The 24,872-nt window shown below is 48.6% G+C and overlaps 1 protein-coding gene and 1 long non-coding RNA gene across 4 annotated transcripts; one reads left to right on the top strand and one right to left on the bottom strand.

Annotated features, from left to right (window-relative positions):
* Positions 1 to 1,417: 1,417 nt before the first annotated feature.
* STK32A (serine/threonine kinase 32A) lies at positions 1,418 to 24,398 on the bottom strand. The gene is made up of 13 exons (XM_065690229.1): positions 24,360 to 24,398; positions 23,673 to 23,852; positions 19,692 to 19,747; positions 18,368 to 18,519; positions 16,432 to 16,605; positions 13,405 to 13,442; positions 9,040 to 9,129; positions 6,755 to 6,852; positions 5,488 to 5,604; positions 3,454 to 3,579; positions 2,355 to 2,483; positions 1,888 to 1,952; positions 1,418 to 1,534 (listed from the first exon to the last, which is right to left on the bottom strand). The coding sequence occupies exons 2-13, from the start codon at positions 23,722 to 23,724 to the stop codon at positions 1,441 to 1,443; spliced, it is 1,191 nt and encodes a 396-aa protein (XP_065546301.1). The 5' UTR covers positions 23,725 to 23,852; positions 24,360 to 24,398; the 3' UTR covers positions 1,418 to 1,440.
* Positions 7,703 to 16,946, top strand: LOC136019728 (uncharacterized). Of its 3 annotated transcripts, none has more exons than XR_010615021.1 (4): positions 7,703 to 7,754; positions 7,931 to 8,003; positions 9,550 to 9,693; positions 11,485 to 12,411. It is a non-coding gene; the product is annotated as an uncharacterized LOC136019728 (long non-coding RNA). The 3 variants fall into 3 exon arrangements; XR_010615019.1 differs by having other exon boundaries at positions 7,737 to 7,813; XR_010615020.1 differs by lacking the exon at positions 7,703 to 7,754 and adding an exon at positions 14,451 to 16,946 and having other exon boundaries at positions 7,823 to 8,003; positions 11,485 to 14,402.
* Positions 24,399 to 24,872: the final 474 nt, after the last annotated feature.

Below are 24,872 nucleotides of genomic sequence, written 5' to 3'. Positions count from 1 at the left end.
TGGGGCAGGGGATCCCCAGGATTGCCCCACTCCAGGACACACCACCACCACTGGAGGGACCACAAAGTGAAGACACTTAACGGGCGCTGATTTCTGGGGAGGAGCTACGGCTGAGCTGCTCAGTGCTGTGTGCCACAGGAGAGGCGGAACAGGCAGACAGGATGCTGTGGTCAGTTGCACAGATGGGTGATGTCCTGCCCTGGATGCAGGCGTGCTTTCTGCCCTTTCTGCCTTGCTGTGCGAATGACCTCAGAAGTAACACTGGCTTCTGAGCCTTTCATATGCTGTTGGTTTTATTCAGATTTTTTTTTGTAGTTGATCAGGTTTAGCCAGAATGAGAGGAAAGCACAGGGGAGACAAAGAACACCTTTGGGTAAATGGGAGGCAAATGGTTCCCCATGCATTCATTATATTGCTGAAAATAGGAAAAATGGCAAATCAGGAGGTGAAACCTCAGGTCTGCCCCAAAGCATTTAAATAACAGCATCTTTCCCAGCATTACCATAATAGAAATGCTTGGCCATTCTCAGTCCTGGCAATGACAGCACCAGGAGTACAGCTGCTGCAAATAGTAGCTGCTTGAATCCAGCATGATTTAAATAGTAAAGAGAATAAAAATGCACATTCAAATTCACCTCTGGTGTTGGAAGCTGAACCCCATCAGAGTCAGTGAGTTGCAGCAGTTTCATGTGATGGTGAATGGGTTTTTCAGGCTGACCTGGAAAAGCATCTGGATGCTGGTGATTTGCCAGTGCCTGGTTATTGCCTCTTCATTTCCACCCCTGCCTGCGTGCTCTGACAGCCGGCACACCAGACCTGATCTGTGAGGAATGAGCACAGGAACCAGCATGGAGAGGGGGAGACGGATTGGAAACCTTCACTGCCTCCTCCCAGCTGATCATCACTTCCAGCCCTCTGTGCCCACACACGGGGTGCTCACAGGAGTTGTCTGTAAGCAAAGGCCACCCTTCAGTGGAGACCCTGCAGCTGAGAGTGAGCTCTCCTTCATTGAGAGCAACTGGCTGTGAGGATGTAGGTGTTCTGACCTCCACAGAGCCTGGACCCACACTGCTGTCACCAGGAGCGATACGAGTGATGACACTTCTACAGGCAATGCACGTGTGGCCCGTCGGTCATGCTGCTGGCAACACCAAGGGCTGTGATGCTGGCAAGCCAACCCAAAGTGTGAATGAAGAGTGTCTTATCCATTTCACACAGTCGCATTCCTGCCACCAAGACAGGCAAAATAGCAGGATCTCAGTCTAACTGACTGTGGCAAGTCACAGGGGCAGCACCCACAGCCTCTCCCCCCATGCCCAGGATCCACTGGCTGTAGGGTGGAAGCAGAGGGAGTGGGTGCCCCAACTCCCACCTGGCACCAGGCATTCGCAGGGTCCTGGCAGCAGTGGTGTCCAGCATGGTGAAGGTGTGGGGGTGTGCTCAGAGGTTGTTGTTCTGGTTGCCCTCCTTGTACGTGCCTTTGCTCTTTGCCAGCGTCAGGGTCCCCTGGATGTCATTGTGGTGGTGTCTTGCCCTTAGGGAGAGAAAGGGATGGTTTTGCTGTGGGGGAAAGCCCGGGCAGTGCCACGGCCTGCACCATGACGTGGCTGCCTGGGAGCATCCAGTTCCTGTGCCTTCCCAAGGGGCTGCACTGAGCCCTGCAGCCCGTGCAGCCCCAAGCCCCTGCACTGAGCACCTACCCGCACAGATGGGGCGGTCAGCGCAGGCTGGGACCTCGCACACAGAAATGCCACGTGGGTCCTTGCAGGCCCGCAGTACCCGGCGCCTCCACCCCATGGGCGGCGTTTACCAAGAGCCCAAAGCCAGGTCTGTCAAAGGCTTTGGCAAGAACAGGATCTCCTGTGCTGCCTCTGCACCAGTACTTACTTTTCTCTGTTGAAAACAATGAAGTCCCTCTGGAGCATCTCCAGGTGCTTCTGCAGGTGGCAGGCCTTTCACAATCAAATAGAAAATAGAGAGATGAGGAACAGATTCACAGCTGACACAGAGCAACATTACAAGGAGAATTCCAAGGCGATACAGGTATCCTCAGGTATAAAAAGCAGCTAAGTATGAATATATTTATCTTTAGGTATAAAAAGCATTTAGGTATAAAAAGCATCTTTAGCACTGCAGTGGGGAGAAGGGCATTCAGACTCTCCTCATACAAAACCCATGTGTACACGGGCTGCCTTCCACCAGAGGGAAGATGTGGAAGAGTTTTGGGAATAAAGTTTATCACAAGGGAAAAAAATGGTCCATTTATAGTTTGCTGTGATCTTGCTGGATGGCAATCAGCTTAACTGGAAAATGAGAGACTTCTTGACCACATGCTTGTACCTGCTCGCTCTCACCTGGGAGGAATTGCTTCTGCTGGTGTCTTTCTCCTTCTTAGCCAAGCGCTTCTTTTTCTTGTGAAGGGGTTTGGATTCTAGGATCATTTCTTCCAGTTCGAAGGTTGGGTCACAGTTCAGTCTGCCTTTCTGGATAGGGGAGAGGTGCCCTGAAGTGATCAGAGCCTGTCTTGAAGAGTCTCTGGACTGCCTCCAGGAGCTGAATTGTGCAAAACTGAGCTGAACCCACAGTTCTGCACACGCAGGGCACCCGCTGCACTGCTACCGCGTTCCATCATCCCTTCAGCCCAGGGACAATGCCGAGGGCTGACAATCAACCGCTTCGTGCTCCCTGCTTCTGCTCTGCCTTTCAGCTGCTTTGAAGTGAGGGATGGTGTGTCTGTGCTGGGGAGGAGTGCAGCAGCAGCCTGCAGACCTGCCTTTAAAGCAATGCATGTGCACCCGCCACAGGGAAAACCAGCTACAGAGGGGGAAAACACATGCACGTAACAAATGTGCGTAGTTTAGCCCAACTTTTGTTTGGCTGAAAACCAGAGTAACGTTGCACCCACAGTCTGATTGTTTTCCATAAGGGTTATGTTACTTCTGTGCTTTCAATCCAGTTAAAAAAGGATCAGAAACTCTAACGCACTGCACTTGTTATTTCACTACAAAGAACGGGCTTGTTCGGGAGAGCCATTACAGGAAAAAACAATTGTCCTGAACCGGGGGGTGATCTCCAGGCTGCTCAGGAGCCTGTGCCTGGTGATTGGTCTTTGCCTTTCCAGAGCAGGTCCAAAGCAGCTAAGAAAGGCTGCTCAGCGCAGGTTGCTCACGAGCGCTGTCAGTGTGTGCTTTCACCTGCTCGGACCAGTTCTGCATCCAGAAACTCTGGGAATATTATAAACAGAGCAGATCAGGTCTGGGGCACCCGCACGTTGTAGCTGGTCCCCATTACTCCTTATTACACAGGAAAGTGGAAATCCTGCCCGTGCCTCTCTTTCCCCTATCCCTTGTGACATCTGATGCTCCTGTGGAAATCTGCAAGAACTCCCATGAGCTGGTGCCTGGCGCGAGGACAGGCTGCAGCTGTAACACCTATAAAAGTCCAGTTCCTTACCGTGGGGATGAATTCTGGCATTATCCTTTTCTGGAGAACAGCGTCCCAGTCCACGTCTGACAGGTACGGGAAGCCCTGGATATCTTTCAGCTGAGAAAAGCGCTTCTCAGGGTTCAGCTCAAGCAACTGCAGCGAGAATTAAACAGAAGAGGTGAGAGAGTGAGACCCTGAGATGTGAGATCAGGGATAGTGCTGGGGTCCAGCTGCCCACTCCCACCCCAGTTGACACTCAGACACTCCGCTGGATGGGCTCAGGACACACAGCACCGGTGACACTGCGTTAACGCTGCCGCTTTGACTGGTGCCTCCTCTCTTGTTCTGGCTCAGATACCCTTCACCAGCGTGTGCGAGGGGCTCACAGCCTTTAACTCTTGTTTTTGTGAACAACTTTTATCCCCATTTCAGGCAATGAGGCAGTGCACTAACATGAAACAGTTTGTCCAAGGTTAAAAAGGTTTCAGAATGGGGAGTTAAAGTCATGCCTTTCTGTCCCCAATTTAATACTGTGCCTGTAAACATCCTCTGTTTTCTCACTTTAGTAATGGAATATTCATAAGTGTAATTCCCATGTGAAATAATGCATTCACACAGCTTATTTTGCCCTAGGAATTACTTGTGTGGAAGGAAATAATTGAGGTTTGTCTCTGTTCAAGGTCTCGGTTTCATAAACTCCTGATAATACGCACTCCAAAGATGTGGCAGGAAACCCAGATGATCCAAGCCCCCAGGAAGGGGTGGGTGAGGAGCCCCCAGCCCCTGTCCTGTGCTGGGTCAGGCAGCCAGTGCCGTGCTCCTGTCCCTGCAGTTCGTGCCCTCTGCAGAGCCTGGTGCTCCGGTCCCAGCACCCGCAATGCAGCTCTGCTGCAAGCGAGAGCTTGCCTTGAACGGTAACAAATACAGCTGAGACGGAAGCACAGCTGGCTCACGTCTAGCACATCTGGCTGCTGAACCCGCTGCCATGGGGCACTTGGAAATCTGAATAACTGAGACATTGCATTATTCATTCACATGGGAGCCTGTACGGCTTGTGGTGTGTCATGGGCTGGGCAAATGCTTCCAACATAACGACACAGAGGACATCTGCAGTAAATACCCCGTATTACTGCTAGGCCTGATAAAATATTAGCTCCATTTAATTTTAAGCAAATGGAGATATTCTTCAATTCTGTTCTTGGAAAATATGCCATGGTTCTGTCTCAGCAAAGAACTGAGGTCTCATTTTCGTGAAGAAGTTTGAGAGCATTTCGTTAGAGATGACAAAATATTTGTAGAAAACATTTGGAACAAAGGCCAGATGCAAGCTGCAGTAATGCTACTTCATGGCCTGCATGTGAAAATTAGAAAGCTATTTACATACTTTCCAAAACTTGCAGCTAGTGCTGTTACGCAGTGTTCACTATTCCAGCTTTGCTGCCCCTGTAAGCAAAGTGTCTGACACTGTCAAGCCATAGTTTTGTTTATTGAAGATGTGGCTTCACTTCAGACATGATTCCAGCTTCACAATGGTTCCAGTAATGATTCTGAAGCAAATTTGATAGCAGCTTTATTAAAAAATAGTTGCAGTGGTGCATAAAGCACATGGCACCAAAGGATTTCAACAGTACCAGCACTTCTTGAAATCTTTTAAATACTGGGAAAAATGTGGGGTTTTTTAAACAAAAAAGGCAGGGGTTTGTGCCAGATTTATTGACACATATATTAATATCTATTTCTATGGTATGTCATTCCAGAGAGACAAAGTTATAGGAGAAACAGTGAAAGCAAAGTCTGCCTGTGTCCTTAGAGGAACCACATTAGCAGCAGCCTTGCCTGTCAGCACAGACTCCCCCCCTATCAGTCCGGGATGCAGCACTGCCAGCTGGTAACTATATTAGTGCAGCTGCAGCATGAGAAGCTGGACATTTACCACCTGGAGGTCATCAGCACTGGGTCTGGACACAGTTTGCAATGACTGCGAAGGCTACAAAGCACAATGAGGGGCTCAGTGCCCAGACACAGGCAGCCCTGAGCCCTCCGCTCCCACGCTGCCCTCACCTTTTTGATGAGCGACACCATGTCCGTGGACCACGCCGCAGGGTACATCACTGTGGCCGTCCTGAACACGTGAGCAATTTCATCTGTGGAAGTGTTGGAGCGAATGTGGTACGGCCTCTGGGAAAAGTGCCACCAAGAAAGCATTTTAATTTATCTGGGTTTTCAGACCCCTGCGGAAATCCTTTTTAGAGCAAAGAAGCTTCAAATGAAGCCTCCTTGTAGACTCCCCATCCTCCCATTGAAAGCCTCCCCCTGTGTGATCGCAGCGCAGTTGAAATAAACAGAATAATAATGTCAGCAAGAACTGTGACCGCAACCAGATAGTTGAGCAGCAGGACAGGTGGGAGGCAAGACCCAGACCGGCACTTCCGCTCCCATCCCTGGAAACAGCGCCATCAAGTCAAAAATCAATGTGATGAACAGTCCTGCCATTCACTTAACATTACAGATGGAAAACTCAAGTGTTATGTTAATATGTTCACAGGGGCACACCGCCTCCATTACCCAGCAGGTCAGACAACCGTGTCCCCTTAATGTTCACTAACTTGATCACTCACCAGTTGAGAATCTGTTCTTTAAAATATATTAATCAAGGCATTTTGTAAAGCATTCTGCAAAGACTGATGACAGCGTTTCTTAAAAGCTTATTCTACGTAGCTGTACTCAAAGCAGTTTCCTATCCTCACACGATTTTAAACACCTTTTGCTTAGAAGAATGCAATTTGAATAATTCTGTCCCTCTTTTTTTACACAGCACTTCCAAACCACAAATCTCATCATCTGCCTACACAGCTCCCAGCCCTACCGGAGTTAGCAGCAGAGCACTGATATGGCAGGCAGGGATTGTTCTCTATTAATTTACATGTTGCAGCTTGCTTTTGCTCGAACTGCTCGATCTTATTACAACAGCAATGAGATTTGTTTTCCAAGTGTTTTTTTCCTGCAGGATGGGAGCTCAAAGTAAATTATACTGCAGCCAGACTTGAAGAGTTGTTGCTTGTTTGCCTTACCCAGCTTACATCAACTCAGAGGCCCTTGAGTGCAGCAGGGAGCTGTTGTGACATGCTATTCTGTATCGCGACAGTTCCTCTGAGCTCTTAGCTGTCATCACAAGAACCCTGGTGAAGACATGGTTCTGTTTCCTGGAATTTGCCTTGGGCCTTTCATCCCTGTTCTAAAGCATTAACCTTTCCAACAGAGTGTTTAAGGAAAGGGATGGATGGAGGGATGGATGGATGGATGGGGACAGGAGCTGCATGCACAATACCCGGGTCCGGAGCAGCTCATAGGCCGTGATCCCCAGTGACCACCAGTCCACAGCGAAGGAGTAGCCGGTGGGTTTTGTGGAGTTAAACATCTCAGGTGCTGCAGAACACAGAAAAAGGAAAGTTTGCCTTGCTGCAGTGGCAGGTGAGGCACCAGAACGCTTGGGGTGTGCCCCAGGGAGCAGCCCTGCTCTTCTACCAGGACACAAATTTGCACATTTCCCTTCACCAGACCTTTGCTGCTTTTTAGTTCAAAACAGTGGCAGCGCTGGTGGCTCAGTCCTGCACGAAACACCGCGGAGGTGGACCTGGATCAGAACGCACACGTGTCCTTGCAGCAATTCATCCTCCAGTCATGTCAGGTGCCTCTGCTGCTGTGCTGGCCTCGCAGTGCAGAGACATCCCACACCAAGGTGCCTCAGTGTGGAGGGAAGAGCTGACACCCATGGGTGCAAAGCCCCGGATCTCCCACCCTGCCGTGTGCCGTGCCGCCGCTGCTCCTGCTGCTCCCGCAGGCCCCGAGTCCTGCCTGGCACCGAGCACTGCCCCGGTGTGAGCCAGCCTGACCCAGCGCCCAGCGCGCCAGCCTAGCCCAGGTGCTTGCCTGCCATGGGAACAGATACACCTTGAAACCGTGACCCTGCTGACTGAGCCCGTGTGTGACTGGCCCAGGATGGAACGTCTTCCACTGTGTTCAAAGCCAGCGTTCTGGCTCCTCTGTGCCTGCTAACACAGAGGGGGTGGAGGCACAGAATGAAATGGGTTTTTAGCCAATAAATTTCCCTTTTGACAGTAAGGGGAAAAAAATTCAATAGGATTTTGATGTGAGCTGGGGGCAAGAACTGATCTAAAAAACCCCAGACCAAGAGCAAAGCCTTCATGGGTACGTTTCCTTTTTAAAAGGATTGCACCTGTGATGCAAAGGTGGGAGGGCAGCTTGGTCACTGGATAAAAAGGGGATTCCTGGGAGATTGCTTTGAGGGATTCAGCTATGTAGTAGCTGTAAGGGGGCTGTGTTCTCTGTTACTTGGCTCTCAGAGGCAGTGTTGCTGCATATGGAAGTGTGTAACTTCTGTGGGAGGAGTTGTGCTGTATAGAGATGGTTTTGAGTGCTTTTGCTTTAGTTAGAAAACTTCACTTTACAGTTACAGAGACCATTCTGTGTTGTGTTTGCACAGCTTCTTTCGGCCTCAGCTCAGAATATTCCTCTCTGGCCTGTTACCTGCCTTCTCCAGCCCTGATTCCTCCCAGGTACGTCAGTGTTATTTTGCTTTATGCTTATTAACTGTGCTTGTGTAAAAAGTATTAAGTGGGGCTCTTGCTGATTTAAAGTCGGCTGCTTTGCTAATTCAGACAGTAAGTGACTGTAAGTCAGTTTTCTGTATTCCTCTCAAAAAGTGGAAGAGAAAAATGCGCATTTGGAGTCCCAGGAAGATAAGGTCTGCACTGGGAGCAAGCGCTCCGTGTGTGCTGATTTGCTTATGAAAACTGTTCCTGCAGCTGGCTGAAGGCTGCCCTGGAGGCACCCACCCGCTCCAGTCAGTTTGCCCCAGGATTGCCCTCCTGTCCTGCTGCTGTCCTGGGGGTAGAGGTTAGAGCTAAAGCGGCTCTCGTCTCTCCCTGGTGCTAGCAATGCTCTCCACTGCGGCAGCCTGACACTAGAACATGGGTCCTCCCTGCATGCCAAGCGATGCTGTGGCTTAGGGAATCACCAAGTCCTACTTCCACCGCTTGGTCTGACCAGGGTAATGCTAGTTTTTAAAGCAGCTGGTTTATATAAAACTTCAAATTATCACTAGTGATGCAGCAGCGTAAGACTTGTGCTGGTGTACTGAGGGACCAAACATCAGCCTCTGTGCTTCATTTTCCTTTGCAAGGGCAGCAACAGCATTCCACCATCATTACATGGCTTGACTGCTGCTTGTGAAATGCTCTGAGATCTCACAAGTGCAACTGTCTTCTGTTGTAATCAAAACCATGCTGTACAGTATGGAACAGTGGCTCTAAAATCTGTGTTAGCGGATTGCTTTGGTCATGCAATCAGTAGATGTATGCATGTTTTCCAGCTGCATCAGTGTGTTACTGGGGAGGGATTCCTGTCATGTTGCCCTGCAGCACCTCTTGAGCTTTTTTCTCACTTCCAACAAGTGCATTTTGCTACATACTGGGGGGAAAAGAGAGTTTGAACTCTCACCAAAAAGGACTTGACCTGTTTCCCACCACAGCTGCCAAACGAAGGCCATAAAATGGCAACTGAAGAACACCCAAAATTGTCAGTGGTTCTTACCCATGTACGGCTTTGTGCCAGCGATGGTGGTGACTTGTATTTCTTTAGTCAGCATTGTGGCAATATTGAAATCAGTGATGTGCACGTGTCCTGAAAGATAGAGGTTAACGTCTTACTTGATTGAATTTCACAGGATAAACAGCTTTGAATCAACCTTTACATAAAATACTCCATGGAAAAGACTTTCCAGGAGCAAAATATTTTGGTGGAAGGGCTGGTGTATTTCAGCTTGCAGGAGGCAGCTCACAGATGTGTCTGGTTACATCAAATATCCCCTTAGCTGCCTTCTGGGGAGCAAAACAATGGAGTTCTCCAAGAAGCTGTTAAATGATGATTGGTTTGAGGCTTTCTAAATCTGGGGGGAAAGAGAACTGACCTTCTCCCAAAGAAAAAATTCCATCATAGTTTTTTTTTTTTGGGGGGGGGGGAAATCCTTGAGTTTTTTTTTTTTTGCTCTCTACTGCCCTTTGGGGTTCCCAGGTACTAAGCACTCTCCACTCTCATCTTTAGAGGATGTCTCTGGAATGGGACAGATGCTTTTGCTCCAAGCAAAAGAGCCTTGTGCAAGAAATTCAAACATCATCAAACCCTCCACTGGGTGTAGGAACGGTTTCTGCTGTCACCGCTACCTGGAAACAGGAAAGGAAATACGAGGTGGGTGTGATCTGCAGGGATGAGAAGGGAAATGCTTCCACCTAGTTCTCGCCTGCTCTTCTACTTCCACTTATTTTTTCCAAGCACTTCAATTTATTATTCCTTATTCCCTAAACTCGTATCAGTGAGCATAGCAATCATGCAGAACAGTGCAGGAGATCAGTATAAGGCTGGCTTCACTTCACTGAAACTTGTGGGTTAGTTCAGCCCAATTCTTCTGATTAGATGCAGGTGGTTTGTTCTTCCAGACCTCATCATCCTCCCAGGCACTGAACTTGCTCACCCTGACAAAGGGGGGCTCATTATCAAAACATCAGGTCTTTTGTACCTGTTTTGCAGAGTCACTGCCTTCCTCTGCAATAACAGAGGGTGGCTGAATTGGTCATTTCCTCTAACCACAGAGATCAAATTAAAGTGGCTTCTACTGACTAAGATGCTGCAACACTGCCCTCAGTTGTTAGCTTCAACAGCTAGAAATTCACTGGTTTTAGTTCATGAGGTAAATAGAATAAGATCACCTTTATGTGTCTGAAAGTTGATGCTTTGGCAATGAACTCCTGTTGTCTCTTCTGGATGCTATGAAGCATTTTAAGTAAATCTTTAGGTTTGTGCTTATACATGTGTTATTCAAGAATAGTGATACAAGTTTCTCTGCTGCAAATACCTGATCTAGCTGGGAAAAATGTGGGGAATAAAAGTTAAATTCATGATTTCACCTAAAAACGCTGTCAGGGCTCACCTCTCACATGGTATCTGATGGAGCTGTCAGGGCACGTGTCCCTCCTTGTTGCTTAAACTGTGTCTGCTGCTAAAGAGCAGGTAGCAATCACTAGGGAGTACTTGAGAGGAAAGAATGATACACAACTGTCCTGTCTGGATGTGTCCTCTCTGTCCTTGCATTGTTTTCTTTCATCTCTAGCTCTCATTCCACAATGTGGGGGACTGTTTTCATAAAGATGAATCACAAAGACTTGTAAAGAATTTGCTATTCCAAGCACAAACATGCCTTTCTCTGGATGTCTCTTTTAAGCTATTAACTTCAAATAAATCACAGGTGTATGAACCAGCTCACTTGGGAAATGACCAAACCAAGCCGCTGGGGCAGAGCAGGAAGGCTGCCGACGGTGCGAGCAGGCGAACAGCCCCCGCGGCGCTGGGGAGCGGGTGGGTTTAGGGATGCGATGGGTGCCTCTGCTGGCGTTCAGAGCCAGGGCTTAAGGCTCATGTTTTCCCGAGTGTTCAGCACCTCTGAGCGCAGCCAGAGCTGTGCTCCAGCCACTGCATCCTTCCTAAGCTCATTCTATCTGTTCTGAAGCTTTTGGACCATGCCTGTGGTTCTGCATTAAGGCAAAGAACTTTCTTATCATAGTCAGCACCTCTTACTACATAATTCCTTCATCTTTCCAGATCATCTTTTCAACAAAAAATACAAAACTTCTGCAGATTCAACTAAGGTAATATTTTAAAGAATGTGAAAACAGAGACATTAGGAGCTGTGGAGTATGGAGTCTTTTGGACAAACTGTACTGTAACATCCTTAGATGAGAGCAAATGGGTTGTGCATGCAGTGCCTGCACTGGCAGGAACTCATCCATTTTAGCACTGCCCTCAAGAAATAATACTGAGCAAAGGCACTATAGGGCTCCGGCAAAAGAAAGCCCCTCTCAGTTTTAGTAGAGATAAAACTGAGCTTTTCTTCAACTTTATTAGGCAAGTGACATGGCCAAAACCTGCTGATGAAATAGCCACAATTCTTGGAAACTGCCATCTGTTATATTCTTTTATTCCCAGGTGAGCTGTGCTGTCACTGAGCCAAATCAACTGCTCATTACAGGAGGAAGTCACTTTGTGCTTGGAATGACCGCTGAAGGTAGTCAGCAGCTGAGGGTTTTTCACTGTGGGACCCGATCCCAATTGCTGATGTTGAACAATTGCTTTATTTATTGCACAGAAAGACAGTTGCCCACTATTCCACTTTATTTATGCCTCACTTTAATTTCTTAGCTGAAATTGCTATGCTAATACAGAATGTCACCAAATGGTGACAAAGGCAAAGGCATGAGGTGTGTGCCAAGTTCATGACACAGGAGTCACAGGTGGAGAGGTACTTCACATGGAAAGGAGGAAGAGCCAAAGGACAGAGTTAGGGGGCAAGAAGAGTCTAAAAATGAAGGACTGAAGTCTGATTGCTGAAGGTCTTCAGGTGCTTAAATACTCCCTGGGGACCAGTCTCAATCAAGAACATTATAAAGAACTGATGTTGGCAGATAGCATGTGTTTTGTGATCACAAAACATCAGTTGTAAAAGCCTGGTGAACGCTGAAGAGAGAGAATGGGGAGCTGCAGCTCTGCTCCATGGGGAAAGAGATGCTGGAAAACAAGCACAATCTAGGCTAACTGTAGATAAAAATGTCACAATAACAGCTGCTGTGGGGACAAGAAAAAAATTGAATCGTGTGTACACAAAGCTTTCTGTATGCGTGAGAAGATGCATCTTTGCTGCTATGGATGAAGAGAAATACTGTAAGTCATAGTCAGAAGGACACTGAAGTCAGGGGTAAATCCACACCAAATAACTGAAACCTCTGCAGCAGACAGTTAAAACATCACAGTGAGCAGGGAATAAGCGCAAAATCAGCCTAAATTGCAGTGTCATTACAGAAGTTTGCAGGTTACATCCTGCTGAGCTGAATGCTACTGCAAAGACAAGCCTCTGTTTTCCCTCTCTTTGGGAATGCTGACCTATGTTTCTGCGGTTCTAGTGCTCCCAGATCCCTCCCGGGTGGCCTGTCGCCCCTGTCCTATGGGGCACAGAGGCTCTAGGGGCATGGTGACAGATCACCCCAGAGCACTCGCGGCTGGGGCTGACCGCAGGCGGCCCCGCACCGGGCTGAGCAGGACCCCGCAGGGGGGGCCGGGTCCGCACGGGTCCGTGCACGGGCAGCAGCGGGAGCAGCTCTGCTGACTGCTCCTCCATAAATCATGAGCCAGCGCGGAGGCGAGAGGGGTAGAGCCCGGGCTCGGGCGCTGCCAGGCAACCCTGGTCACACGCGGCAGCCATAGCCTCTCCTCGGGAGCTTCAGCCTCTCCATTACAGCCTCTGAAGCGATGACATTTCTAAACTAAGACTGAAGGGAAAAATAGAACAACATCTCTAATACCCCCTGCTTCAAATCCTCTTTGGGGCTCCCTCCCAATGTCAAATGCTCAAGGAAAAAGAAAATACCTGAATCTGAATACCTGAAAGGGATTATCTGTTCATCCATAATTGATTCTATTTGTGAGCCTACATCACACCCAGCCTGCAATTACATGAGCATTTCCATTCAAATGATTATATTTTGAGAAAGTTTAAAGCAAGAGCCATGAAGGTCTTAAAATAAGGTCTGAGAGGCAACTGACCGCAGGCACACAAAGTGTTGGTCCTGGGACACCGTCAGGTCAGTCAGTCTGAGGTGTGGGTGAAACTCTGAGGTACCCTCATAAACATCACTGCATCACAGGGTGCCCAGTGCCCTGAAGGTACAAGATGCTGCCACTCAAAAAGCAAAAGACAGCAACCAAAGCATGAAAGGATGGTCCTGGTCCTGTCTGAGCTGAGACTGAGCAACACAAAGTGAGGAAAATTGACAAACTGGACTTCACCTTGGATGTCCTGGTTCTGACTTGGCTTTTCTGCATGTGCACAACCACAAAGCAAGTGACACTTACCATGCTCATCCAGTAAAATGTTGTCAGGCTTGATGTCTCTAAGAGAAAAGGCAGAGGAGAGACAGCCATTAGCCTAGAGAAGTGACATGGAACATGGCTGCAGATGCTTTAGGAAAGCCCAGGCTTCAGAGGGACTCAGTTCCAGAGACATTGTGCCTGAGAAGGTGTCTTTGCTGGGGCTCTTCAGCTCTGATTTTGCTGCAGGGATTGAGTCGGGCATAAGAGAACGACTAATGAAAAAGCAGAAGCAGAGGGATGATTCAGGGCTACGGCTGTGATGACTGCTGTGGTTTGGACTAGCAGCACTCAGGCAGTCCACTGACAATATTGGAGTTTCTTTTTCTCTTTCTTCTCCTGTTAACTTCATAATCTCTTTCAGTACTGTATGTTCCCCATTTACTAAATAAAAATGCAATTATTTCAACATATTTGTTTAGAAACACATAGGTCCCCATAGGTTTTGTTCCTGAGTTAAAAACAACCAGCAAACAAAACCCAAAGTAATAATACCTATTGCAATGCTTTCCCTCGAAGGGACAAAGCGTACACCTGATACATCTACTGTATCCACCTGAGTGACTTTACAAGACATTACCTGGTTTTAATGAGCTCATTACATCAGCCCCCATTCACCTGCTCTCAGGCACCTGGCAGCTGAGCACCATGCATGGGGCAGATGCAGACCCTGCACTGCCCTGGTGCCCCGCCAGCCCAGAGGAAGGAAATGAGCAGGTTTAGGATCTTCTCTTTAAGAATGCAGTCACTGAGAGAATTTGAACTCACCCACCCGGAACCAGGAAAAGACATCTCAGCGTCGTGTAATGGCTTTCTGTTCTCTGGTATCTTCTCACCAAAACTGCTCCAGTGGGCTCTAAATACCAGCCCCCTTCCTTGTGCCACCCCCAGCACACAGGTAAGCACAGGGACCAGAGTCTTTATCAAGAGTGGCCTCAGGTATGCAGCTGGTTTTCACTGTCAGTGCAGCAAAACTGCCTCAGGTTAGAGCCAAACAGCCCAGAGGGAAGGAAGCTCCATATCTGACCCAGGTTAGGGCCAAACAGCCCAGAGGGAAGGAAGCTCCATATCTGACCGTGAAAAATGGGGATGCCCCACTTGGGAGAAAACACCGACTTAAGCAACAGCTTTAGGAAATGTTTCAGCAAACAGAGTTTGGAAAAAATGGATTCTTTGAATCCCCTGATAGAGAAGCGTGTTTGACGTTTTGAAATGACCCACAAAGGTTTTTGTTTCTAATCCAGCTTTCAAGCTTTTCTTAATTATTATTGTTTTTCTTTCTACTGGGGCCTTTTCTGATCTCAGTCTGGTGCGAAGCCTATGGAGTTGCACCAGCACAGCGAGATCCTTCCCATGATGCAAACAACGAACAGGGATAGTTTTGTTTATTGACTATTTGTATAATTGGGTTTTATAAACTAATTATGCCATTTCCTGCCCTGGAAAAACAAAGAAACATTTCCCACTCTTCTGCATGCGTGTGGGATATAATTCCAACCATCGGTCTGTGTTTGCTGTCTCTGCACAGCTTTGTTCAGACAAAACAAGCAAACACTTGCCTCTCTCCTCATTACAGACGTTGTAGCTCAATTGACTCAGCACAGTCACTTTATCAATCTACCCCTGTCCCACTGGGTTACAGTGGTAATTAAACAACTTGCACTACAGTGTTAATTAAATCATTTGCAAATTTGACCAACTGCCATACATGTTTTGTTGTGCTTGATTCGCCTTAAACATGTAGAGGTGCTTGAAGTACACACTGCAGCCTGAACTTTAGCTTTTCCTCACCTATGTTTACAGCTTGGAACGGGGACTGCAGCCCCAGGCACGCTGTGCTCCTGTAGCTGTCGTGTCCTTCATCATTATGGTGATCATCATTATCTTCATCATCCTTCAGACTTATTCTTACAACATTGAGCCTCTAGCCCTTCAGCCCTATAAACAGTACTACTAGTTGTAATGTGTTACTAATAGAGAAGGATTTCTTCTCTGTTCTTCCTCATGCCTCTGCCCCACTCATACAGTTCAGGCCAAGCCAGCAGCAGGATTTACCCCTCACTGCCCAGGACAGAGACACCGAGGCTGCAGTTCACGGTGTGTAATTCATGCTCATGCATTATTTGGTGCGGGTGAGCAGGTGCCAGCACGACGTCCCTGGAATCGGGTGCATCAGGGTAGAGATCTGCGCAGGTACAGAGCGAACCAGCAGCACGGGACATGGGACTCCTGAGAAAGCAGGAGCTGCCCCAAGCAGGGCCGGCTTCGGTGCACACAGCAAAACCCCGCTGGTGCCTGGGCTCTGCACAGCGCCTGGCAGCCTCCCTCTTCCACAGCTTGAAACAGCAGCCAAATGCCACGGACATGAAGAAGCCTCAGTCTTCATCTGCCCTTCCACAGTGTGTTCCTTCCCTGAGAACCAGGATCATTTTATAGCGTGTACCATGCTTTGTCTTTTCACCTCACAGGAATGCGCTTCTAAAGTGATAATTTTAAATGGGATAATCTTCTTCCCTACTTTACTAACCCCCTGCTGCTCCCTTCCTCTTCACACCCTGTGTTAGCAGCCACTAAGTCAAAACTATGGAGGACCCCTGAGGTTTGCATGGCCCAATTCCCCAGCAGGAAGCAGTTGCACATCCATCCATCCATCCGGAGCTGACCCTGCCTCTCCAAGCAGGGAAAAGCTCTACCTGCTCTGTTACTCTGTAGGTCTCCCAGTGTGTGGAAAGAGCTCAAATACTCTTTCACTGGCCATGAAAATCTTGGTGACCAAAAAGAAACTCTCATCATTTCCAGAAAGGGATTAACCTCTTACAGAGAACTGCAATGTTTGGTCTCATTCCTTGTCTATGAGTGCGATAGCAGGGGAATTCTGAATGCTGATGCCTACCCACCCCTGACCAGAACAGATATTAATGAGCTACAGCTCATTTCACTGGGAAACATGGTGTTTTACATAGAAACACGCAGCCTATGAGCACCAGCCCACCTCTGATGTCCCCAGCTGACCTGTGGATGATGTGCCTGCTCTGAAGATAGTCGAGGGCCAGCACCAGCTCGCAGATGAAGAGCTTCACGGTACCTTCTTGGAACCGCACGTTCTGCTGGAGGTGGTATCGCAGGTCCCCTCCAAGCAGCAGGTCTACCACCATAAACATATCTTCTTCATCCTGGAATGAGTACCTAGAATGGTGTAAGCATGGTTCAAGTATATTGAAAAAAGGCAGGTTATAATGAGACATATGGTACCCCTGCGAATACTCATAATTTCTTGGAACTTTTTCAATTGGGAAATAATTATTTCATGACCTTTCCATGCTCCATTTCCTGTTGCAAGTAAGCTCCTACTGGCATACCTGAGATGACCATAATTTAGCTTCAGATCCATAACAGTCAATAAAACCATTGGCTTCACACAACAGGGGATGCAGCTGCTGCTCTCTGATGTTCCTCTCTAAGTGACCTCACTTGATGCAACTGTTCACCAAGTGTCCCTCTGAGGCAGCAACCAGCTATGAGCTTTTTTCTCACAGATTTCCTCTCACAATGCATGAGCATCTTCATGTGATGAGCAGCATCAGAGAAACAAAGTATTACTCCACACAAAGCTTATAGTGCAGGTACCATTCAGAGTGCAGGAAAGCTAAGGAAATGCTAAGGGCACCCCTAAGCCAGGAGCAACATGAAAGTGGGGAAATTCAGCTGATTTGCTCTATGAAGTTCTACCCATATGTTGTTTAGTTCTCAGCTGCTCTGTTTTGCCTGGAACTGCTTGTTCAAGCAAGAGTGCAAGGTTTGGAGCTATGTCCAAGGCTCTGGGAGGTCTGCATGGTTCTCATTCGTACCCTGGTTAGAACAACACTGAATGGCCATACTATCAAAATCATGAGAGCTGACCAAAGGGCATTCAGGTTTCAGGAGGCTGCAGAAAGGAACACTAAGTTATTTAAAGATCTGTGATCTTCAGTGTGGTTTAGCCTTACATTTTGTGTTTGGCATTGATAAGTTCTACCTCCTTCTAAAAATAAATCCAATATCCAATAAATGTAATTACAGACCACCCCAGAGTGATCCTGTAACTACAGTGTATTTGCCACTGTGTCATGCGCTGTATGAGACCACACCACGTGAAATATTACTGGTCTCCTAACAAAAATAACCTGGCAGAGTAACACTAATAGAGTTATTTAAAATTCCTTTCTACTGCCCTACTGCAGCAAAACATGCTGAATCAAACAGAGGGGGAAGAATTAGTGCGTCTTTTATCACTCAGATGGTCAATCCCATTGCTAATGGTTGAAAAAGGACTATCACCAGAGCGTGTACATTGCATTTACCAGGTACTCTTGAAGGAAGGAGGCTCTTTTACGCACACATTTCCCTAATAGCTATTTGGGTTTCTGCAATAGAATTTGAATGGTATTATTTGTCTGTCAGTAAATTCACTGATAAATTGCTTTTATCTTTGCTGATTAGCAGAAGCTCAGTCAAATATCAATAAGGTATTAAGGAAGGCTGTTTCAAGCACAAAATAAATCACAAAATCAGAATCAGGAGGTGATGAGAAGAAAGTACTGCTTGGCTAATGACCCTGTGCTCTTACTGCATGGTCCTGGGAGCTGCTGCTTGTTGTAAAGAGCACAATTAAATAACACTGGGTCATGGTCACAAGCAATGCCTGCTTAGGAAGAAACCACAAGGGAACACATGAATAAAGTCTCCTGTGCTTGTCTGGGGGGTCAGGGGAGATAATTTCTTGTTTAACTAAATGAGATTACTCTAAGAACAGAGCCCCAGTCAGTGGAACAGCTGAGGAGCCTCATGGGACTGACCCATGGTGCAGGACGCGCCTTGTCCAGAGCACAGAAATGTGCAAGTCGGGTCTCAAAGACATCTCTAACTGACCACACTGACTTAGGCAGCAAGCAAAGGAACAGTATCTTACCATAAATTAACTAGGAAGGGGTGTTCCAGGCCCTGCATAATCTGCAGCTCCTTGAAAACGTTTCTCACTTCATTACGCTCCACGCACTTTTGTTTATTCATATATTTCATGGCGTACATCTTCTTGGTGTCGTTCTTCTGCACAACGCAGACCTAAGTGAGCAGATAGGGAGATAAAGCAGAGATGAGTTCTCAGCAGATTTAGGCAGGTAAAACAGTCACATGAGTGTTCTCCAGGGGCTTTAGCAAAGTCCACGCCGCCAAGTCACAGCTCCATGCACTGACACTGCAATACTGGAGCTTGCAAGTAGATTTCTCACCCAGTTTTCAGCCAAAGAAACGTTGCTGGTGGGAAGGTGAGGGGAAGGAATTTGTCACCACAAAGACAGGAGACAGGGAACTGCACACAAGTCAACGTTTTATTTAACAGCACTGAATAATCTTGGTCATGTCTGTCCTTCCCACATCAGTTACTGTTCGAACAAGTCCTTTCCATCACAAAGCTTCAGGTTAGAAACTGGGGAGCAGCACCTTCTTGGTAAGTTTCATTCAGCTCACAATGAGCCTTGAGCTTTGTTTGAGGCTATTGGGGTTTGAATTTTAATCTTTCTTTAGTTGTATTTCATCAGTTCCTGAAAGAAACCTTGGTTCAAGGGAAGACTCGGGGCTTGTCTGAGGAAAACAAAACAGACCAGTTTTCCAGATTTGTTTCCATCACACTTTGAGTTTGGGATGCAAAGTTTCTGTCAACCCCCAAGTAAATCTGTCTAGAGATTTCTGTCACGCTCTGTACCTAAAGCACATACCCCATTCCTGGCAGAGCATGCCTTTACGGGAGGCGGCAAATGACTTTCTAGAACTCTGTTGGCGTGTGCAAGTGGGCAATTCCTTAACAGCATTAAAATAAAATGCGTGACCATAACCTGATGCTTAACAGCAAACTCTGAGTTTCAAAGAAATGCCCTCTTAAAATTGGCAGGTCTTTCATGTCGACTGTAGCTCTTTATTAAAGCTGCATCATGGTGTTCAGTGTTGGTTTGATAGGAAACCTCAGAAAATGCTTATCCAGAAACATACTGAAAGTCAGCTCATTTGATTTGTTGGTTTCTCATTTTAATCTCCTATAATAGAGATGGTGGCTATGGTGTGGATGAGGAATTAGGCTCTGTTTCCCTCTTGATTACCAGGAGTTGAAGCTCTGGTCAAAGCTCATTGCCAATGCGGGGGTTTCTTTCTTTACTCTCACATGAGCCTCTAATTCACCCATTTCTCAATCTATTACGTTCCCAGCTGTCCGACCGGTGATTAGTTCACAAAATACTTACTTTTCCGAAGCTGCCCTTCCCAATAGCTCGCAATATCTCAAAATGGTCAAAGGTGACTGCAAGAAAGAGCAAACATTCACATATTAAAGAGCGGAGCAAATGTTTGATGATATTACATGATTTCTACTTTTTCTTCGTAAGAGCTGAGAAAAACGAGGGATACCCTGTGGCTTTTGGAGATCCAGGTGCTGTTTTAAACCTGGCTTTTTCTCTTTGCAGCTCAGGTACCAAAGTTTCCTGGGTCAGCCTTTGTCAACAGCAGGTCAGGCAAGGAACCATCAGTGAATGTTTCCACTCTGCCCTGCCTATTAAACATGAAAGCCTCATCTTGTTCTTGATGAAACCAAATGCAAACAAGTTGAGTCCATCAGACACTTATACCAGGTGAAGACATCGATGGGCAGCTGGATCTTCTTCTCCCTGTGGTATTCTAGACAGCTGTTTGAAAATTGATCAAGAGAAACACAGCGACGTGGGCAAAGCTCTGTTGCCACACAGCATCCAGAATGGTTGATTCTGCTCAGAAGGGAGACAGAAGAGCAGCAGTTTTGCAGACCACACATTGGAACAAGAGGGAGAAATGTGAATGTGCATTTCACCTCCTGGCCTCCGGCAGGGGATGGAGCTGGGAGCTGGGCATCTGCACAGCGAGAGAGTATGTTCTGTAAGGGCCAATCTGAAGGACCCTGCATATCAAGTGTTTCTGATCAGCCAGGATGAAGCTGCCTGTGTTTCATCTCAGGCAATAAATAGATCCAGAGAAACAGCAAATCAAATTAGTGTACAGCAAACACAATTTAACTGCACTGGGCTCAAACGCTGCTGCTGCTTGCTGGATAAGGCACCATAGCAGTGGTTACTGAGTTGAATGTTCTGGATCCTGCTAATGCTTCTCCAAGAGGCTGGCGCCCAGCAGCCATCAGCTAAGGAAAGGTCTTGCTGCTGGCTGGACCAAACCACAGAGACACCCTTCAATGCACCAGGGGAAGGTCCTTGTCTTTTAATAAACAGCTGAGCTGGTCACAAGAAAGCTAATTTGCATACTTTTTATTTAACTCTCAATCTAGGCACAATCGCATTTAACCTCTGTTTTAGCTTTCCTACCATCCCCAGTTTTCAAAGTGAGCCAACCCAGAGTCTCACTTCCAGAGAGTACTGAAATTTGTGGTGCCCAAATCAGGAACCAAACATGTGCTCTTCATCCTGAAGACACATCTACAGATTTGACAAGCCTCATTTCACTGCCTGATGGCATCTAAAACAATGAAAAAAACCAAGCGTTTGCCCTTCAGAGGGAAGATTCATGCAATATGCCAACTCAGACAAATTATGTTTAAGAGATGCCAAAGAAGATAACAGAATTGCTGTAAAGGGGTAACTGAATAAGCATGAAACACCATTGTGGAAGCAGGGGCTGTATTTCTAAACCCAGGTTCAAGGAACAATATCTAGATTAAAAAAAAAAAAAAAGCAGAACCTAACCAGCCCCCAGAACACATCCTTACTGGGGACAAGTCAACCCTGCCAAGAACCCGAACTCTACCTGCCAAGTGGAAGTTGGTGCTTTCAGGGCTCAGGTCATCCCATCCCTACCTACCCCAGTACAGCCAGCAGAACACTGCATGCTCTAGTAGGGCTTGCCTGCCCTTTGTCACGCATTTCCCCCATTTTCATGATATGCCCTCTGTCCCTTCTCTGCTCTGTAGCCTCAGGAAAACAAGTGCTGCCACCAGATCAGGAATCATAAGGTAAGTACCTCCTTGTGGGGGACCTGAACTTGATGCAGATCCAGGCAAAGAAACAAAGACAGATCTAACGCACTTCTCAGTCCCAGAGCAATTTAAAGGCAGAGCAGCCAATGGTGGGCTGGAGAGGACATCAGCAAAGGGCCACAGAATGACATATGCCCATCTCACACCGCCATTGCCCTCACCTACTATCTATTTCTGCTTCTTCCAACAGATCTGGCCAGCTGGGGAGGATATCTGGCTGCCATCCCCCAGGATGCTTTCCACACCCCTGTGCCCAGAAGCAGCACAAACAAACCCCAGCTTTAACATGGTTTCATCCTGACTGCATCAGGAGCTGGATCGCCTTGGAGCACTGAACCTTCTGTTCATTATATTTTCTTTTAATCTCATGAGCTTATTATGCACAACTGTGCCTACTTGGAGGAAACACGAAGAGAAAAATACTACTGTCATCCCGCTTCAGCCGAAGGCAAACGGAGCCCCTCGGGGGCGTCACCTGACAAATAAAACTTATGGTGCACAGAAAACAGTCACATTACAGCAACAGCGATTTGCAAAAACCTACAGGAGTCATCGTGTCTGTGTGAGAGCATAAGGACAACGAGCGAGCACAGGCCCTGTTGTGTGCCTGTCTCCGCACAGCATAAACTGGTCCACTCAGCACAATGTAAATCCAGGTATTTCCACCCTCAAGTCAACCCCTTCATGACCCAGTTTTGCAGAAGGTTTCACCCTGTTGCAGCTGCCGGATATTCCACAAGCTGGTTTGGTGGGGGGGGTTAAGTACAGTTCTCTGAGAGGCAGACCCAGCGCCTGGGTGGAATGGCAAAATGCGCACGAGCTGGGCAGAGGTGGGATTTGAGCTGTGCACCGGAGCACTGACACCACTCACGCTGTTGCTGTTGACACCTACTTAGGTCCCAAAGGAAAAGTCTGTCCATGACACAGCTGAAGAGGTGGAGCTGCTCCCCACCAGCCTCAGCCCAGGAAGTGACCCCACAGTGTCATGGAGCAAAGGAGCCGTTGTCCTGCTTCCTGCTGTACCCAGCGGCTCTTAACTGAATGACAAGATTGTGACATTGAAGGTGATGCAGTCTCTGGTCACAGATTTTCCAAGGAAATGGAAAAGTGAATAGGGGACGTCTCCGTTTCAGCTGGGTTTCTCTCTCCCCCCGTATATTAAAATACAACTAATCAGAGAAAAAAGCATACCAACACTTTTTAAGTTCGGGCAGGGCCATGAAAGCACAACTGCAGCAGACTGGACACTGCAGCTGGGTGCGAGGGTGACATCTGAGCTCAATGAAACTCAACAGCTCAACACTGAACCACTTGAGATGGTCTGGACTAGGTCCTTCCTTCGACTTCCCAGCAAGACACAAACACTCTGACCACAGCATTTCACACTTGGGAAGCCCAGTGCCCATTGCCACAGGGCTCACAAAGGCTTCACGTGCTGCCAGGTTTTGTTTGCAGAAACCAAGCCTCTTCCAAGCACAGAAATGGCTCTCATAAGAAATCACTGGCCTGAGAAGATTTACTGCCCCAGGTGAAAACGCATATGGCAGTGAGCAAGCTGAGTCATGCAACAGAAAATACATTTATGGAACAATCTTTTAATGACTGACTATACCCTTGGCAGCACAGTGACACTGGCCTCCAACACTGCTCTCAGCAATGAATTCTCCTTTTCCAGCCAACCAAGCCCTCATTCTGGTCTCCAAGTGCCAGTGGGTAGAGCTGCCCAGGGGGTAGCCACTGGGACCCTCCACCTCTGCTGACCAGGTCCTTCCCTGTGTCCCTCCCACCAAGCCCAAAGCAGGGACAGGAACGTGCATTGCTGAAGCTATCTTCCCATCACGCTTCATACTCGTCCTCCTTGTGCTTGGTCTCCAGAACAAACCTCCCCCACCTCCACAGGCACAGCATTTTCTCACTGCCTTCAGAGCACCACACAGCATCCCAGAGACATCTCAAAACCAAACCTCTGCCAACTTTCTGCCAGTGCCCAGCTGCACAGAGAGGAGGCAAAAGGACCACCTGACACTGGACCACAGCTCTGCAGGTAACCAAGGACATGCTGCTGCAGCAGACATTGATTTGTCTCTGGTTAACCAAAACCTCTGGGTGTTTGCAGCTCCGTCACAGGAGCTGGTGGCAGCTCTCAGAGTCACCATCTCTGCATTGGTGGACTCTGCAGTCCAAGACAACGACTGGGAAGAGCTCTTACCATCTGCGTTTTCATCGAAGGGGGGTGACTTGCTGGAGGTGTTTGCTCCCATGATGTGCTCAGCCCAGGCTCAGCTCTCTCCACCGCTCTTGGGTCACCTCCTGCAAAGCCAATGCCTCCTTGATGGCGGTTCCCAGGGGTCACTCCCAGCAGAGCTGGGCAACGTTCTGCTGCTGCTTCCTGGAGAAGGCAGGACATGTGCCCACCTGAGTGCCACCGCCACGGCTTTATGAAAAGGCTGTGCTCTCCGTCAAGGAAAAGCGCTCAGCAGCACTGAGGTAAGGGTCAGACCTTCACATGCGAGGCGAGCAGGGTTAGCGTTATCACTGATGGGCCACTACCGCGCTGCCTCGGAAGGGGACCGCAGCTCAGAGGGGGTCGCAAACAGTTTCTCTTAAACCTCATTATTGCTTAAGCGCTGCTCAGGGCGGGGGGTGCTGCTGAACACCCGGGACCAGGCAGTAACAGCAGTACAGAGCGCTCCCCTATCGCTTCTGTCCCAGAGAAACCGCACATGACTGAACTCTCACGCAGCCACCGGCACGGACGGGATCTGGTACCGCCGGTGCCGCCTTTGCCCGCGTCCACCCGGAGCCCGTCCCCGGGACCCTGCGCTCCTATCGCGGCTGGCAATGAGCGCTGGGACCCCTCGGAGCGCGGCTGAGCGCGGCCGAGGGAGGCACCTACCTCGGAGGGAGCGGAGCCGACCGGAGCGGCCGCGGCAGGACCGACCAGCAGCCTGGGCCGGGCGGCGGCAACCGGAGCAGCGGAGCGGCCGCAGGGTGCCCGCCCGCGGCGGGAGGAGCCTGCGGCACCGAGCCCGAGCCCCTGCTCCGGCGCCCGTCAGCCGGAGCCGGACCGGGGCAGGACGATTTGTGCCGATCACTCCGGCTCGGTGGGGGGAAACGCGCCAGGAGATGCGCTCCTGAACCGCGCCGCTGCCGCCGGCCCGTCTGGGCTCCTCCTGCTTAGCGGGTATCGTGCGATCGGGTTTTATTGCGGTGACAAGGGAGGGGTCTGACAAGGGAGGGCGCTGAGGCTCCCCTCGCCCCGGTGCAGCCTGCGCCGGCGAGAGCAGGCTCCCCTTCAGGGGGCCCAGGCCGCGGGGTGCGGAGCTCTCGCTCTCGAGCCGGTGGGGGCACTGCGGGGGGCAGCTCACACCCGGCCCAACGCCGGGTCCCGGCTGAGCACAGCTCAAGT

The sequence above is a fragment of the Lathamus discolor genome, chromosome 10 (genome assembly GCF_037157495.1).
Source record: "Lathamus discolor isolate bLatDis1 chromosome 10, bLatDis1.hap1, whole genome shotgun sequence".
Classification (NCBI taxonomy): Eukaryota; Metazoa; Chordata; class Aves; order Psittaciformes; family Psittacidae; genus Lathamus; species Lathamus discolor.
The sequence above is the reverse complement of the archived record's forward strand: the minus strand, read 5'-3'. Positions and strand labels throughout refer to the sequence as shown.

What these genes read in the sequence shown, in the direction of transcription:
- STK32A (XM_065690229.1), bottom strand. Translation starts at nt 23,724, where the DNA reads ATGGGAGCAAACACCTCCAGCAAGTCACCCCCCTTCGATGAAAACGCA. An exon ending in CCCTTCCTAGTTAATTTATG is followed by an intron (nt 16,606 to 18,367) that starts GTAAGATACTGT and finishes ACACCATTCTAG; the next exon opens with GTACTCATTCCAGGATGAAG. An exon ending in ATTGTTTTCAACAGAGAAAA is followed by an intron (nt 1,535 to 1,887) that starts GTAAGTACTGGT and finishes TCTCTCCCTAAG; the next exon opens with GGCAAGACACCACCACAATG.